Below are 15,587 nucleotides of genomic sequence, written 5' to 3'. Positions count from 1 at the left end.
CTGGAGTCTGGAGACGAGGTGAAGGTTGGGCCAGTGGTGAGACACTTTCCATGGTCCCTGAAAACAGAAGAACTGCCATCAGGGTTATCCATATGCTTTACCCTCCACTTGACAACTATTTAAAAAGTGTTGGATCCCTGGACATGGAAGGTCAGAGTTGGACATAATTGCTGCCCCAGAGAACAGAGACCGAACCTTTAATGTCCCAAAGAACGCAGACACTTCTCTTCTCAGAGGGCTTGTGGCAAAACTAAAACTCTGAACTGCGGCTTCATGACAAACCAGCCTGAGTTCCTTGAAAAGTTCTGCTGCTTCCTCTCAGCCTGACCTCAGAGCTGCACACGTTTCAGCTTCAGGGACATGCAGGACAGACATGCCTCCTAAATACTGTTCTGGGAACTATATGCTGAGTTATTGTTTTATTATAAACTAGTTTCTAAAGCCAATTATTCCATTTCTTTATTCATTTGATGGACTGTGTGGTTTAAACTTTCTCCATGCTTTAACAAAGTGCTGTGAAAAAGTACTTGCTTCCTCCCAGATGAGTTTTTGCTTTGTGTCCCTCTTAAATCATTTAGATCAAACTAATGTTAGTAAAGGATAAAGATGACCTGAGTAAATACAAAAAACAGTTTTCAGTTAATGATTTCATTCACTAACAGGAGAGCTGTCCAACCCACCCTGGACCGATGGGACAAATAATTGCCTTCTTAACCTTATAACTAGTTTTGCCACCATTTGCAGCAACAACTGGTATTAAGTGTTTGTGATAACAGGCAACGAGTCTTTATAATCAGCAGTGACGAATTTTGGCCGACTCTTCTGTGCAGAAATGACGTCTTAACCATCATGAGGACAGTGATGTCGTCGTGGAACCATCATCTGACATACAAGCGTTTTGGGAGTGATGTTAATTCAACCATATTTAAAAGTGGTTGAATGTGAACGGCACATTTCAGGTCACACTAGAGCATCTGAATGTTTCTGTCTGACTTTCCTTCAGCTGGTTTATTACAGTTCAGTTACAAACTGTTTCTTGTTTCTTCCATTTGGTTTTTATGTTTTTTTGTTGTACATGTCCAACTTCCAAATCACGGTGTTGACAGTTTTCTGTCGTCTTCTTTAGTCTTTGTGTGTTTTCAGTTTTACAAGCTGACTGGAAACAACCAACATGTTCTTGGTGCAAATCCTTCCTGAAGTTGTGATTTAAAATCCTTTGAGCTGACAGACGTCTCGTGGGGATCATCAGTCTTTATTCATCACTGAGTGATTCCATCATTTCTTTCTGCTGTATTTCATCTGACTGGTTGTTTTGTCCATAATTCATCCTGATGGCAAACAGAAGCTGAGCTATTGGGCCACATTAAGTATGACAGTGTGATGTCATATGTTGCTATTTCTACCTCAGGGTGTTTAGCAGACATTGGACAGTCTGATGAATCAGAACCTAGAACATCATAACAGAACCAGCTTCTCCAGAGCTGATGTACCCTGAGCGTCAAGCTAGCTGCTTTGTTTCCAGGTAAACGCCACATTTTAGCTCCACATGGTGGAGTCACGTTGTTCAGAGTTGAAAAATCTTTAAGACTTTTTCCTGACAACAGTTCAAGTAGCAGTAACCATCCATCTTGTTCTATTGATTCTGTGATTTTTCCCTCCGAGTTTCTGTCTTCACCAGTTTGTGTTGTTTCATGTGAAGTTCCATCTTCACATGTAACCAGCGATCTCAGCCACTCTTCCCTCATCATGCTCTTCCAGTGACCCCAGCAAGCAGCTGCTGCTGCTTAGACATCAAAGAGCGATGAAGATCTCCAGACACATATTTTCTATGTTTTACTAATTTTCTGTTCTTGCATGCAGCAGATATTGATGAAAATCCCTTTAGACTTTGTGGCAGCGACTGAGGTGGAGAGCCCAGCATCTCGGAGCTCAGTGGGTCCAGGACAGCAGAGGAGGATCCATGATTGAAGCCAACAGTTTGCTATGGAGGGCCTGTGGAGCCCGACCCAGACAGTTTCTAATAAACAGAACCAGAAGACGAGCCCAGATCAGCAGCAATGATAACCACTCACACATCCCAAGAGATATAATGTCTGTAAGCTGGAAGAACAGAAAGAGATGAAATTAGTGAAGGAATCTGCAACAGGAACAAAAAGAACAAGTTTAAGAAAAAAGCTGAGCAACTTTTCTGTTCTCTAACTCACTGGGATTTTTTGTAGCTGCTGCTGACTGAAAGCATTAGAAGTGTGTAAAGATGATTCCAGAAAACCAAAAGGAGTTTAAATTTTACTGACAGAAAAAATGAGCTGCTTTCTAAAATAGATTTGACCGTTTCTAATAAATGTTGAAACTAAAAATGGAATGGAATAAAAATGCTATTTAGAAAGTGTTTGTACAGACTCAGTGTGTTCAACAGAACCAAAGTGTTTTCTTGCATTTCTCTAAACGCTGCATTGAAGCTTTGGGTCTGTTCATATAAGTACACATGGATATAAACTACTGCAGCAGACTGAGCTCCCAGAAGCAGATGTGGCTGTTTAAATATTGTGGTCTCCTCTGAATCACTTAACAAAAGCAGAGACGGGGGCTCCAAAGTGTTTCACTTTTAAAACACATTTGGCAAAAGAAGCATCAAAAATAATCTTTATTTTGATCATCATAGCTTCCAGACTGAAGGAGAGCAAGAGAAGGGTTTGTTTGGATGAACTTGTGATGATGTCATTGACAGAAACAAGAAGCTCAAGATGAAAGTTTCCAGGTAAACAGAAGCAAGAGGACAAATAAATGTTCTCTCATCAACACAGATCAAACTTTTCATTTGTTTCCTCTCAGATTATCTAATAGAGCAGATCTGAAACACTTGTGCAGCTTTTTGCAACGTTTCCTCTTTTGTCAAAGAAACATTTAAAGGGTTATTATTATGTATTTCTCAGGCACATGGTGCCATTTTGCAGCACAATCAAGTTTCTATGTTAACCTCAGTTGTTTATATATACATACACACACATACATTCATAAGGGGAGTCGGAAGTAGCTGGTGTAATAACTTCAGTAGATATGCAGTTCCATCAGGTCCTTGCTAATTGCTGCTGGCTAGTCTGGAGGAGCTGAAGGGAACTCACAGAGGAATGGTGCTGTTAGGCAGAAACTGGGAAGCTTGGAAACTGCAGCTCTGAGAAGGAGCTGCGCCTCGAAGGCGGGGCTAGGTCCAGCCAGATGATCCGCACAGCTGATTGGTTGCCACGGGAGATTAAAGGATTTCTCAAATATGCATGAAAGAATCAAGGCAACACTTTGATAAGGAAATAGCATAACATGAAGCTCAGAAAAGTCGATTTTACATCATATTTCCCCTTCAAAACAGTCTGTAGTTAGCTTTCTAAGGGACACATGATAAGGTCAGTAATGTTGATTTTGCTCAGATGAACTTGACAAGATTCCAAATAATTCTTTCAAAAAGTCCTTTACTTTATTCACTTTTTTATCTGCATCATGTCCTTTGTTGATTCCTGACATTTGGGCCATCTGGACTCATCACGTCCTGCTCACCACCCTCATACCTTTTCTACAGTCTCTGGTGGATTTCCAGGGCTTCAGCTGAGATCAGCTGCTCTCGTTTCAATAAATAGCCCTCTGATTGGCCAACACCAGCAGACGGATGTTGCGCACACATCCAGCAGCAAACTCCTGGATCTCGTCGGTACCAGAAGCTATGAGCTTGACCAGTGGCTGTGGGAGTGGAAAGGACAGAAGTTACTGGAAGGAAAAGCACAGTGGACAAAGTCAACTTTGAAAAGAAATGGACCATACGCAAATGTGTTTGAGAACATTTAGTGTCATCTTCTCACTGCTGCCACCGACCAGAAACGGCAGAACATCCACTCTCCAATGCAAGCCTCAGCAGAGGGCTTCCAGCTGCCTGCACACACACCTCTGCAGTTTTGTCCAGATGAAAGTGGTGCAGAGCAGCTGGACGTTAAAACCCTGCGCAGGAGCCACAGAAGTCGACAGCTTTTCTGCTGCTCCAAAGGTCAAGCTCTATCCCTGTTAGCGGCTTGTGTAATGGATCTGGTTAGATTTCATTGCGGAACAGAAACTTTGGGCTTTACAGAAATCACCAGCTTTGGAAGTTTATTTTTGACAAAATAAAACTTGCTTTAATGAACTGCTAATGATGTGGAGGAAGCAGAAAAACCCAGACTAAATGAAACACCACTGAGCAGCAGGTGATTTTGGCCTCAACTTTTCTTCCAGTTTCTTCTCTGAAATTCCTGCTTCAAGTCTGCAGCCAGAAGTAGTGGAACCAAAATCAAAGTATATCTGTGCATAAACATGGTAAACCTGGTCAGTGTGGGCTGTGTGGTCAAATCACAATGACGTTCTGCTGAGGTTCCTCAAGCTGCATGTTTGATTATTCTGGATAGTCAAACATTACAACCCTGAGGTGAGAACTGAGGACTTCCTCCTCCTAAACACAACAAGGCCCTGATAAAAAACCAGCTGAGACGTCTGAGGCTCTTTCAGGCTCCAGACATCGAGGATTTTTCTTCAGGGAAGGAAACAAGATTCTGGGAAAAACTTCTGGGAAAAACAGCGAAGGTTCAACATTTCTCCTGGTTTCAGTCAACACTGGCTGTGTTTCCTTTAAAAATGTGCACAAAACTTTGGCTATATTTCACTAATATTGAAACAACAGAATTTTGAATTGCGTTGTTTCCACTAAATAAGAAATGCAATCAAAAAAATACAGATTAATTGTTAACAGTGGTTCCCTGTAGGGGGCGCAGTGCCATTACAGGGGAACATGTGAAGCATTATGGATGAATAAAAATAAAAAATAAATATAAAGTTACACAAAAGTGATTCACTGTAAAGATGGTTTGTAGTTTGTTTTGTTGCAACCTGAAGTGTGAAATAAACTTCAATGGAGTTTGAAAACAAAATATGTGTAAATGTTTATGTCTGGTTTGTTCCCAGTTGATTTTGTTTTTCTGTTTTGGGGGCATTTTATTGTAATAAATTTGAGCCCCAGAAAATCTTTAGAAGCTAATATGTTAACACAATGAAGAAAACATGATGAATCATGATTTCTTTTTTTTTTCACTCCAACTCCTTCTTGTTGTTTTCGTGGTTTGTGCCAGAAAGATTGGACATCTGGTTGTTGATCATATGACTCGTGATGTGAAAAATGTGTTTCCAATGCAGTTTAATAAAATCCATCTGTTTTTATGTGATCAAAAACAATCGCTTCCTTTTAATACCAAAACTTTACCAAAAGCTACCGTCACATCCCTGTTCCTCAAGAGCAACTCAAGACAACAGACAGAACCAAACATGGTCCCTTTGTAAACTCCAGATGAGAATTATTTATGACACATTTAGCAGGATTATTATTCCATTCATCAGAGCTCCAGCAGCACATTTCCCTCCAGCAGCTCCAGAAAACATGCAGCTCCCTAAACAAGGCTCTTTAGTGAAAAGCAGGATGCCTGAGAAGTGCCAGGGTTGCTTTATTTGCCAGCCTGGTGGCGTGTTATTCAGACGGGGCCAAATAAGGTCTCCTGAAGAGCAAAGCTAGGCTAAGATAAGCACGTCTCTCTTTGCAGCCTTTCTTCCAGCTCCATCTCTCCCTCCCAGCTGGGATCTCTGGGAATATAATCCAGCACTTATTAGACATTCCCTGACTGAAGGAACATCAACACTTGCTTAGCGTTTGAAAACTGCAGCAGGAGTTCTGAAGATGTTTCCAGTGAGTCCAGGGAGTTTCCCTTCCCAGCTTCCCCATGTTTTACACTCAACTGTGGAGGCAAACAGGACAGACAGACGGCTGTGTTCAGCCGGGTCGAGGGGAACTTGGTGCAGAAGTCCAGGTAAACAACATTCCCTGCAGCCTCCAGTCAGCCACAGATGCTGAGCTGCTTTTTCTGGGTCTCCAAAGAGGAAAAGGAGGAAAAGTTTCAGGTTGAACCCAGAGTCTGTTAGAGCTGAACAACAAGAGGGACAGAAGCTTCAGTCAAAGGCTCTGAGACGTTGGATTTAAATTATGATGGTCCTAGTAAAGCTGTAGCCACAGCTCCTGTATCATCTGCTCAGCACAACCACAAGCTGAAAATAGATTCTCTACAAACTAAAAGAAAACCTGTGAGGCTGAATCTCCAGGTACTCCTGGTTCCTCTTTAGGCTCATTTTATCAAATCTCCAGAAGAACAAAACATGAGAGAAGAATCAGATGAAAACACACCGTGCCAGGGTGAGAGGGGAACTCAGAGCAACTAAAGAGCAAATGTTTTTCTCATTTAGATTAGTAAAATCCTAAAATACACACCAGGACCTGGCAAAGGCTGCATTCTGGAAAACATTCAGCTGCAAATTACCAATAATTACGGTTTGCATTTAGTAATTTTCAGCAATTTCCTTCACAAAGCTTTGCTTATGAAAGAGGCTGTTTAACACAAGCAGCTGTCTGAATCCGTCTGAATGGATGTATGGCTTCAGCAAACAATTCCCTGAACTTTGGAGGCAACATACAGGCCAGGAGGAAGGCAGCTTGATTTGATACACAACACAAAACGAGGCTCATCCAGAGGAAAGTGGGAGATGCTGAGAGCAAACATTAGATCAAACCGAGAGGCGTTTGGTGTTTTGGTTGGAGTGCATTTCCCCTGAGAGAAGCAGCTCCATCATTTCTGGTTGTTTTCATTTTTTATCCAACAGGAGAAGAAAAAAATATGATCTCACTAAATCATGAAGTCCAGAGTTAGAGCAACACACTCAGCTGTGGAGACGGACAAGCTCCCACACAGTGTGTTTCCTCTGGACTCAGACAGGTTACATCCACCAGACTTTTCATTGGGGCCATCATGTCTTCCAACCAGGAGCTACTTCTGTATTTTCCTGCTCAACTCCTCACACTCTATTTGTGTCTCACAGTAAAATAGATTGAACGTTAAGACGATGCTGTGACTGAAGTCTTGTTATGAAGGATAAAATGTCCATGTTGGTAAAACCTTGCTGTCTGATCCTTTCATTAAATGAGGTTTTACAGAAAAACTACCACATAAAAATCCATCTGTGACCACAAGTGTGTGAAACGATCTCCCAGTACCAACTGGACTCTAAACTCGGAGCTGGTTCTGCAGCTGAAGCCAGATGTTCCCATGTTCATTGAACTGGTTTACTTGAACTCAGAAGCAGCAGCCATGATGGTTCAGCTGAACTGAACCTCAGCTGTTCTCAGAGTTCAACCCAGTTTACAAAAGCTGCTGAAATCAAATGTGTTTAGAGTTTGAGCCGCAACAAAAACTGGACCATTTCTTTATGTGTGTATATTAGTGTGTGAAACACTCCTTCTTTTTAGTGTGTGTGTGCTTGTTATTAGTGTTGCAGCTCAGAGTTGCAACACTTCACCATGAGGTATTTTTGGACTTTACAGAGCTTAATCACCAAAGACCCTGTAGCTGCAGCAGCTCAGCAGTTTATCTGAATGTCAGACATGGAAACACAACACAGATCGCCTGATTGGTCAGATTGAACTTCATCTCAGCTCCTCTGAACAGGGAATCTGATACTAACCAACTGTGAGGAAAATAAACAGAACCATGGATGTGTTTCAACTCTCAGCCGTTTCTCCATCAGTCCTTGGTCTGAAACATATTGCTGCTGCATTCTGCCCTGAGGTAAAGCAACAACCCTTAGCAACAGTTGCCCCCAGCTACAGTCCTTTGCCTTGTGCTGCAATGGCATCTAGGGTCCAGTGTAGGGTTGGCACTTTGCACACACTGAGCTGTTTGCTTTTCTCAATTCCCATGATGGCTGGAAAGTGGAGACTTGTTTTCACCGACTGTTTCTGCTCCATCGGTCAAAGGCTCTGAAAATAGTCTCAGCCTCTCAAAGTTTATCACTCTGTGTTTTTCACACATCACTGAAACAAGGGCGGCAGGAGACTAAAGCACATTTTCCTCAATGCAGCTATGCTAAAATTAGCCTCAAAGCTGTGAAACAGACTCGAACCTGGAAATGAGCAACAAATTAGGACTTAATGAAGACGCAGGTATCCAGTCAAAGAGGAAGCCCAACTGACCTCAACGACTCCTTCCTCATGCATGGTGATGATGTTGTTGGGGTCTTTGGACAGTTGGTACAGGGCCATGGTTGTGTTAAGGAGGAGCAAATTGTCGTTCGACTCCAGGTAAGAAACCAGAAGGCCAACGGCTCCATGGTCACCAAAGCATGCCCTATTGGAGCTCCACATGCAGCAGTGGCCGATGGCCTCGGCCAGGTGGCAGCGGAGTCTGTCATCAGTCTGCAGAGAGGAGAACAGGAAGAAATTCTTGACCAACAACATCCTCCGGATCAGCTGATATTTGAAGAAACTGCAAGGAAAACACCAACTAAACTTCAACCTGACTGTAAACCAGACAGAATCCCAGTATTCAGACAGTAAAAGCTGCTTTGTTGTCAGTAGCGACATGTTCTTACTGTGTTAGTCAGCCCGGCCAGCAGAGGGACAACCCCGCGGTCAGAGAGGACGCCCAGGATCTCCTTGTCTTTGGCTAGCTTGGCAATGACGGCACAAATGCTTGTCAGCACCTCGTTGCTTGGTGACTTCAGTAACTGAATGATCAGCTTCAGTCCACCGATCAGGAAGAGAACCATTTCCCCGGCGTCCTGCAGTCACAGAGACACACAGTAGCTGCTGCTCAGTGAAGGTCAACACAGAAAACGATGAAAGGAGGGACAGTGATGTGGAAAAGGAGAGGAGGGCAGGCTAAGTTGACCACATTTAGGAAGTCTGGATGAAGAACTGGAATCAGCCCAACCCTATTCTGTAGTTTGTTTGGGTTGTTGACCTTTCCGTTATTACTGTGAATAAAGTTGTAATACTACGACTTTATTCTCTTAAAGTGTTTAAGGTTATTTTAAATGGTTGAAACCTTGTTGCTGTATTTAGTCTCTAATTAGCTAGCAAATGTTTTAAAGTGTTAAATCAACCAAAAAGCATTCCTAAAAAAAACCATGTGGTTTACGTGACGTAACTGGAGGAGAACGGACCCTAACAACTGCAGTCTGATAGCTGAACTCAGAGGTTTTGTTTGCTCAGGTGTGGTTAAAACATGTTTATGTGCGGATGTTCAAACTGCAATTGCTCTGGACATGGCAAGGGACAAGCACAACAGAAAAAGAAAAAACAACAACAAAACCAGAGTCCCAGCTTTGACCTGGAAGAGGGTCGGTGGACAGAGTTATTCAATTTTCCAATATTTCTTAGCCTAATTGTATATATGCTTATTATTTATCTATCTTATCTTGGTAGATATATTCCAATGAAAAGATCTAAAGATCTGTAAATGTAAAGCTATAGTTGCAAAATTCTCTTTGTTAGCACTGCAGTTAGCATTTCCAGGTCTGTGTACATGTTTTCCATTCCAATATTTTCTCTTCTACGATTTAAAGTGATCTCTGATTACTATGTTGTCAATAGTCCTGACTTCTGGTTCACATGTGAGCCTTCAATCTTAAACATACAGCCAATGTAATGCTTGAAATTGGTCACCTCCTTAAGGTTTTATTCAATGTTTTTAGCTGCACCATCCAGAATGTTCTCCTCTGTCTACGTCATTAGCGGTTGATCACTAGGGGCTATTTTCAAGTGGAGCAGTAAGCAGGCTAGGTAGAGGAGGTACTAATACCTTTTATTTTGAAAAACGAGCCATTTTTGTCACAAAAATGTAAATTTCAGACTTGTTACAATACAAAGACTTCAACATGTCTTTAAAGTGAAAGATATACTTTAATATTGTGACTATTTTCAAAGTGACTGTTTTGTATTTTTATTTGATTTTTCCCTAGTATGGCTCTAATACTCTGTCATATCAGCATCGGGCCACTATTTAAAAAGCCAATGTACCATATCATTGCCACAGAATAAAACATGAATGTGGCTCAGTGTGTAATATTCAGGACTTTGAAAATGCAGCTGAAATTTCGTTCAATGCAATAATTATGGGCAACTGGATGAAAATCACTAAGTCTGCTGCAGCTCAGTCTGTTTCAACATCATCCACATGTCAGGAGCTGATACATGGTTCTGTAGGAACCAGAAAAATCTATTGATTTTCTTAAGTTTTCTGGTTAAATCAAGCACTGGATGTACTTCAGTGTTCTCCCCTCCAGCAGGGAGCTCAGAGCTGGGATCAGGAGTCAGTGCAGTGTATGGGCCCTGTGATTCCATGCCAGAGGATGAGGCGTGTGCACAGTGCAGGCCAGTGAGGGAGCTGCCAAGGCCACAGAGCCCCCGACACACAGGAAGCTTTTCCTCAGGAATACTGATGATGGCTGGCTGGGAGTCCCTGCGACAGAGGAAGCTCTCTCAAGCCACCAGCTGCCACAGACTACCCAGAATCCCTTTCATGCCCCAGACGGGCCCCCAGTTCTTAAGGCTGCTGCATTAAGAGGCTGCACTTGGAAATACATTTGTTACTAACCTCCCCCTCAGGATGAAATGAAATAGAAAACACATTATCTGTTGTGTTTGATATGAAGCTGAGCTCAGAAGAACGCTCTGAGGCTCTTCTCTGGACCAATCAGACTTCTAGGACTTTCACTGCTCACATGCAAAGGAAAAATCAACCAATCATCTAAATGTGCTTCTACAACCAGGCAGATTAATGACACACCTCATCATGTGGAACTGAGAGGGGTCCGTTTACTTGATTGGAAGGACCTGCTGCTCTGTAGTTTGGCTCATTTTACTGAATAAAATCAGCTCCAGTTAATAACCTACAGACAGTTAGTGTAGCTCCTGTAAATATCCGTGTCTGCAGAGCAGCAACATCACTGCATTTATACCACTGTTCTGTCATAAATTTACAACCGATCTGCCAACTCAAACATTTTGGGTTTTCATCCAAACAAAGACGGCAGTAAAGCAGTTGAATCGGGTTCAGCTCATCACTGCCCCGTCCCATAAAAACACCAAGAAACTGCCTTTGTGAAGCTTCATCAAAACTGGAATGCAGATGTCTAAATAACAGCTGTTGTTGAGAAGAGAAGAGTAAAACCATAATCCTGCTAATGTGTTTATGATTATTGATACTGACTGAGCGGGGTCGGATCGGTCTGTTCTGATTGAATGTCTCAACATTTTTATGATTTCACTTCTGATGTAACAAAACAGCTCCATCTAAACTGAGCTAATGTCTGACAAATTATGTTCCAGCAGATGGTTTGGAGTTTATATTGTAGACACAGATGTATTATAACATGCAGCGTTAATGTCAGTTATAGTGATGTCTAAATGCAGGTAAGATCTTCTGTTTTCATGACAGAAAATCGACCAACAAAAGCTCTTAATGTTGAAGTAAACATAGTAGCAGCTAAAATGATATAAGCAGTATTTATGGTCATGTAGTTGTTCCAGTTTCAAAGTGTTTTTATTGGAGAAGTGGCTTCACAGAAGCTGCATGGTCCACCATCTCTCAGCATGTTGAGGGAAGATTTTCAGGAAGGAAATCAGACCCACAGGATATTACAATCTTTCTCTCAGTCTGTTCCTCACTTCATCAATCCCAGTGTGCCAAGGAAGCTCCTCTGCTTCATATTAGCCCAGGGTTCATGTAAGCCTCTGCTGACACAGCCCTGCCTCTGCTGACCTCCCAGCAGAAGCAGCAGCTTGAGAGACAAACTGGGTGACAGAAACAAGCTTCTGCTTTCTGACTGAGACGACCTTTTAATGTGAAAATCTCTGATTGATAAATGTGTGTTTAAGAGGCAAACACTCTGCTCTGAGAAACAATGATGAACTTTATGTCTCCCAGAACTAAAAAATTGAATCTTTACTTTACCTTTGCATTCTCGATGCACGGACAAATGGCCCATGCAGCACTAGCCTGAACTTCTGCATTGGGATTCTTTAGTAGTGACCAAACCAGGCGGACTCCATCAAGCTGGTCAATGATTCTGAGGGAAACACAGAGAATCGTTTCATTGCAGAATCAAATCAACGTGAAGATTTGGCTCCATCAGGCCGACCAGAAGCAGATTTAACAATGACTATAACTAAACAGCATGGAAGCAGAAATTGATTTCAGCACTTTTTATTCACACTTAGCTCTTTTGCAGGGTCTGTGTACCACCCACTCTCAACTCATTTTCCACAAGAATCTCAGAAAAGCTCAGGTCAGAGGTCAACCAGCACACATCTGGATCTAGTTCTTCCTACATGGATTTATAAATAGATGCTGACAAACTTTGACTTCATGTTTTGGCCAACATGGGAAACTCCTTTCCTGACTTGGAAAGGAGTTCTGTTTGACTCCTTCCCAAGACAAACAGAACCAGAGACAGGTGGCTCCGTATTTCAGAAAGTCTAAGTGAAGTTTTCTGAAGCAGCAGTTTGATTTCATCTCATTTACATGACTGGTTTCAAACTGGAGTTGCCTCTGAGAGGTCAAAGATTTCCACCACAGACCCTCCATTGTCTGCTATAAAAACATGGAACGTGTTCCCCATGTGTGCTTCAACTAACAAAGCCCACACTGATGCTGTCATAATGACCTAAACACTCCCTAATCACAGTGTCTTCATGACTCCAATGAGCGGACGCTCATCAGGGACGTCCTCTGCTCCATCTGTCTTCCTTCTGCACAGAAATCAGTCCAGAGGGATCAGAACATCAGACTCCAGTCTGCAGGGCCTCTTCAGTCCAGGACCAAAAACTAAAGTGAAGCTTCATATCATCCTCCAAAACGGCTCCATCTTCCCATGGTGCAGCTAGGAAACAGATTACAATGAAGCTGCAGCTGACAGTGACGGATTAGAGGGGAGACCACAGACCTTGAAGGCATTAAAAATCCGTCTTCACTCTTGTTCTTCCCCTGGACTCATTGGAGGAAGTGTGATGTCATTAACCACACACTGCCTACTGGTGAAGAATGAAAACAAACAGGAGGATCTGATGGGAAACTGGGAAGTGATCATGCAGCTCTCATGAGCTCTGGACGACCTGATTCAGGATCATGATGAGAGAAGAACTGTGGTGACCAGCAGAAGGTCTGATCTGATAACAGAAACTTTGTTGGTAAAATGATGTCCAGCAGGGACAAACATGATGCAGCTGATTGGGTTTTATCACACATCATCAGCAATAAATCATCTAAAACTGGTAATCTGACAAACATTTCTGTCAGTTCTGGTTTGGAATAAATATCTACTGTGAGTTGTGCTAATTTCTCTGCAAATGACTCAACATGCGTGGAAACAAGCCATGGGGCCCAACATCCAGACAAAGGTTGTCTGAATCAGAGCTCTGTTGACAGATGGAGGCTGACAGACTGGAAGATCTGCTGTAAAAATGGAGAGTGAGAGAGAACATGGAGAACATGATGATCTGATGTAACAGACGTCTCTGGTTGTGTCAAGTTTACCACAGTCAGCAGCTTTATTTAGACAGGCTTCATTTTTATCCAGCCCAGGGTTTGTTTGTTTCCCAGTCTAACAGAGTCGTACCGCAACAGAAGCAGTTAACTAACACCATAAACTCACAGGTTCAGTGATATTTCTGCCCAGTGATAATTAAGATGGCTCTTATAGTCTGGAACCGGTTTATAAAAGCAATGAGGTGCAGATGGAAGCTCCATGATGCTTGAGGTTAAATGCAGAGAGAAAGCCACCGCTCTAGACTCTGCTTCTCTGGGTTTTCCAGCCGTGGAGTTTTGGACGGGGCAGGGCTTTAGGCACGTTAGTCTGAGCAGCTCAGCGACCGCATGGCTATAGTAAAACACTGAGAATGAAACCACAACCATATTTAACACAGCAGCTACAATAAACAAAGCTTTTAAAATCGGTCATTGGGCTAAGGATGAAAGAGACGCCTACCTGCACAGCTCCCAATGAAAACTACAGGAATCTTTCTGAGCAGCAGCCCAGGACAGGTTAATGAGGCTGTGTTTACATCCTACAATTGGTCTCATTTCCTTGTAAAAACACATGACATCAATAAACAGCCAGGAGTGAGTTTGGGCTGATTCACCAATTATGGGAAATAAGCCACTAATCACATTTTAACAGGCGCCTGATGGACCTACTGTAAATATAAACAGAGCATGAAGCATTGAAAAGGAAGAAATAAACTTACGCCACGTTGTCCCTTTCTGTGGCACAAGCTCCCACAGCCTTTGCTACATTTACAAGCAGAGCCTGGTTAAATGACACAGAGCAGATGTTGGATCAATAAAGGAGTTATTTTGAACAAGAACTGCAGAAGAACCAAAGTTATATACCTGGTTTGTTCCATTGAGCAGATTAATGAGAGCCCTTATGCCCCCACCGTTGCAGATGGCGGCCTTGTTAGCTTGGATCTGAGCAAACTGTCCCAGAGCTCCCACTACATTGACCAGGACCTCTTCAGGCTGATCAGTCAGCAGACCAATCAGCATGTGCAGAGCTTTGTACTCCTGGAAGCTTTGAAGGAACAACATCAAGAAGAGATGATTGCATTAGAATATAATTAAGGTGCTTTGATTCATTTATTACAGAAACTGGACAACTAACATGGACTAAAAGTCAATTCAACTGATCTTGTTGCTCTTGAGAGAGAAGACAAAACTGTGAAACAAAACTGAAACTAGTTTAGTTTTCAACCCAGAGGCCAAATTTATTAAAGTTTCCATGATCCAGTGATTTGACAGCCAGACTAACAATGTGTCTCCTGAACCTCCTCTGTACAGAGCTACATGATCATCAGATGATTGGGTCAAAGGTAAAGATTGTTTTCCCTTCAGTAACATCAGCATCTTGCTGTAACTCAGCAGAACAAACAATTTTCCCACGGCTCCTCACAGCCGTCCCTCATCTTCGCTTTGCAGCACCAAACCTTGGAAACTCTTCCTCCATCTTTAACTGTGTGATTTTGCCTTGTTTGCCTTCGCTATAGAGTAGTAAACTATAGTCAACATTCAGAAGGGATATACTGTGGTTCCACTAAAACCTCAGCAACCCTCTGGTGCACAGTTCATTTCTCTGGCTGTTTTTATTCCCAGTTACGGTTGCTGGCATCATAGCCTGTAAGCTATTGTAGACGGCTAAGGTTGTTTGGTTCTGGGCAGGGTCCACTGAACCACAGCCTCTTCTTCAGAGTGAAACATTGCTAATGAACTTTAGTCCAGTTCAGCATCATGAACAACAATGGTCTTCCTCCATCATCTGCAGCTCACTACTCTACAATGATAAATCAACACTGTGTCATGTCTATTTCCGTCAGGTCCAGCTGAGGTAATTGTTTTCTGGCAGGAGTAACTTGACACAAAGCTGCCTGAAGCAGCTCCAACTGAAAACACAGGCCTCTACATGGCTGGAGGCTCATAAAGCATGTTAGAGCAGACAGGAACCACAGAGGAGCTTCTGTGTGAGCAACACGTTTTCATCTTCAGTCCTTTCTTCACCAACTCATCATTATAGAGAATTAATTTTTTACTGTGAGCTTCAGAGAAGGTCCAAGTGATATTAAGACGTTTCAGGGACCCTGAGATCTCCAGCAACGACCACAGAAACCTGACAATCATTGAATCAATGAGGAATATAATAAACAA

At 42.4% G+C, this 15,587-nt stretch overlaps 1 protein-coding gene across 3 annotated transcripts in view; it reads right to left on the bottom strand.

Annotated features, from left to right (window-relative positions):
• Positions 1-1,845: 1,845 nt before the first annotated feature.
• The window catches only part of odad2 (outer dynein arm docking complex subunit 2), a 35,580-nt gene continuing 21,838 nt past the window's right edge, over positions 1,846-15,587 (bottom strand). Inside the window, exons 16-21 of one of the 3 annotated variants that reach the window (XM_028005841.1) lie at positions 14,280-14,460; positions 14,135-14,196; positions 11,844-11,958; positions 8,479-8,667; positions 8,081-8,302; positions 1,846-3,729 (exon numbers count right to left, since the gene is read on the bottom strand). In XM_028005841.1, the coding sequence (XP_027861642.1) occupies positions 3,619-3,729; positions 8,081-8,302; positions 8,479-8,667; positions 11,844-11,958; positions 14,135-14,196; positions 14,280-14,460 (880 nt within the window). In that variant the 3' untranslated portion in view covers positions 1,846-3,618. Of the gene's footprint in view, positions 3,730-8,080; positions 8,303-8,478; positions 8,668-11,843; positions 11,959-13,198; positions 13,344-14,134; positions 14,197-14,279; positions 14,461-15,587 lie in introns of those variants that run through there. The other 2 variants (XM_028005840.1, XM_028005842.1) reach the window with 2 other exon arrangements.

This window comes from Xiphophorus couchianus, chromosome 21, assembly GCF_001444195.1.
Source record: "Xiphophorus couchianus chromosome 21, X_couchianus-1.0, whole genome shotgun sequence".
NCBI classification, from domain to species: domain Eukaryota; kingdom Metazoa; phylum Chordata; class Actinopteri; order Cyprinodontiformes; family Poeciliidae; genus Xiphophorus; species Xiphophorus couchianus.
The sequence above is the reverse complement of the archived record's forward strand: the minus strand, read 5'-3'. Positions and strand labels throughout refer to the sequence as shown.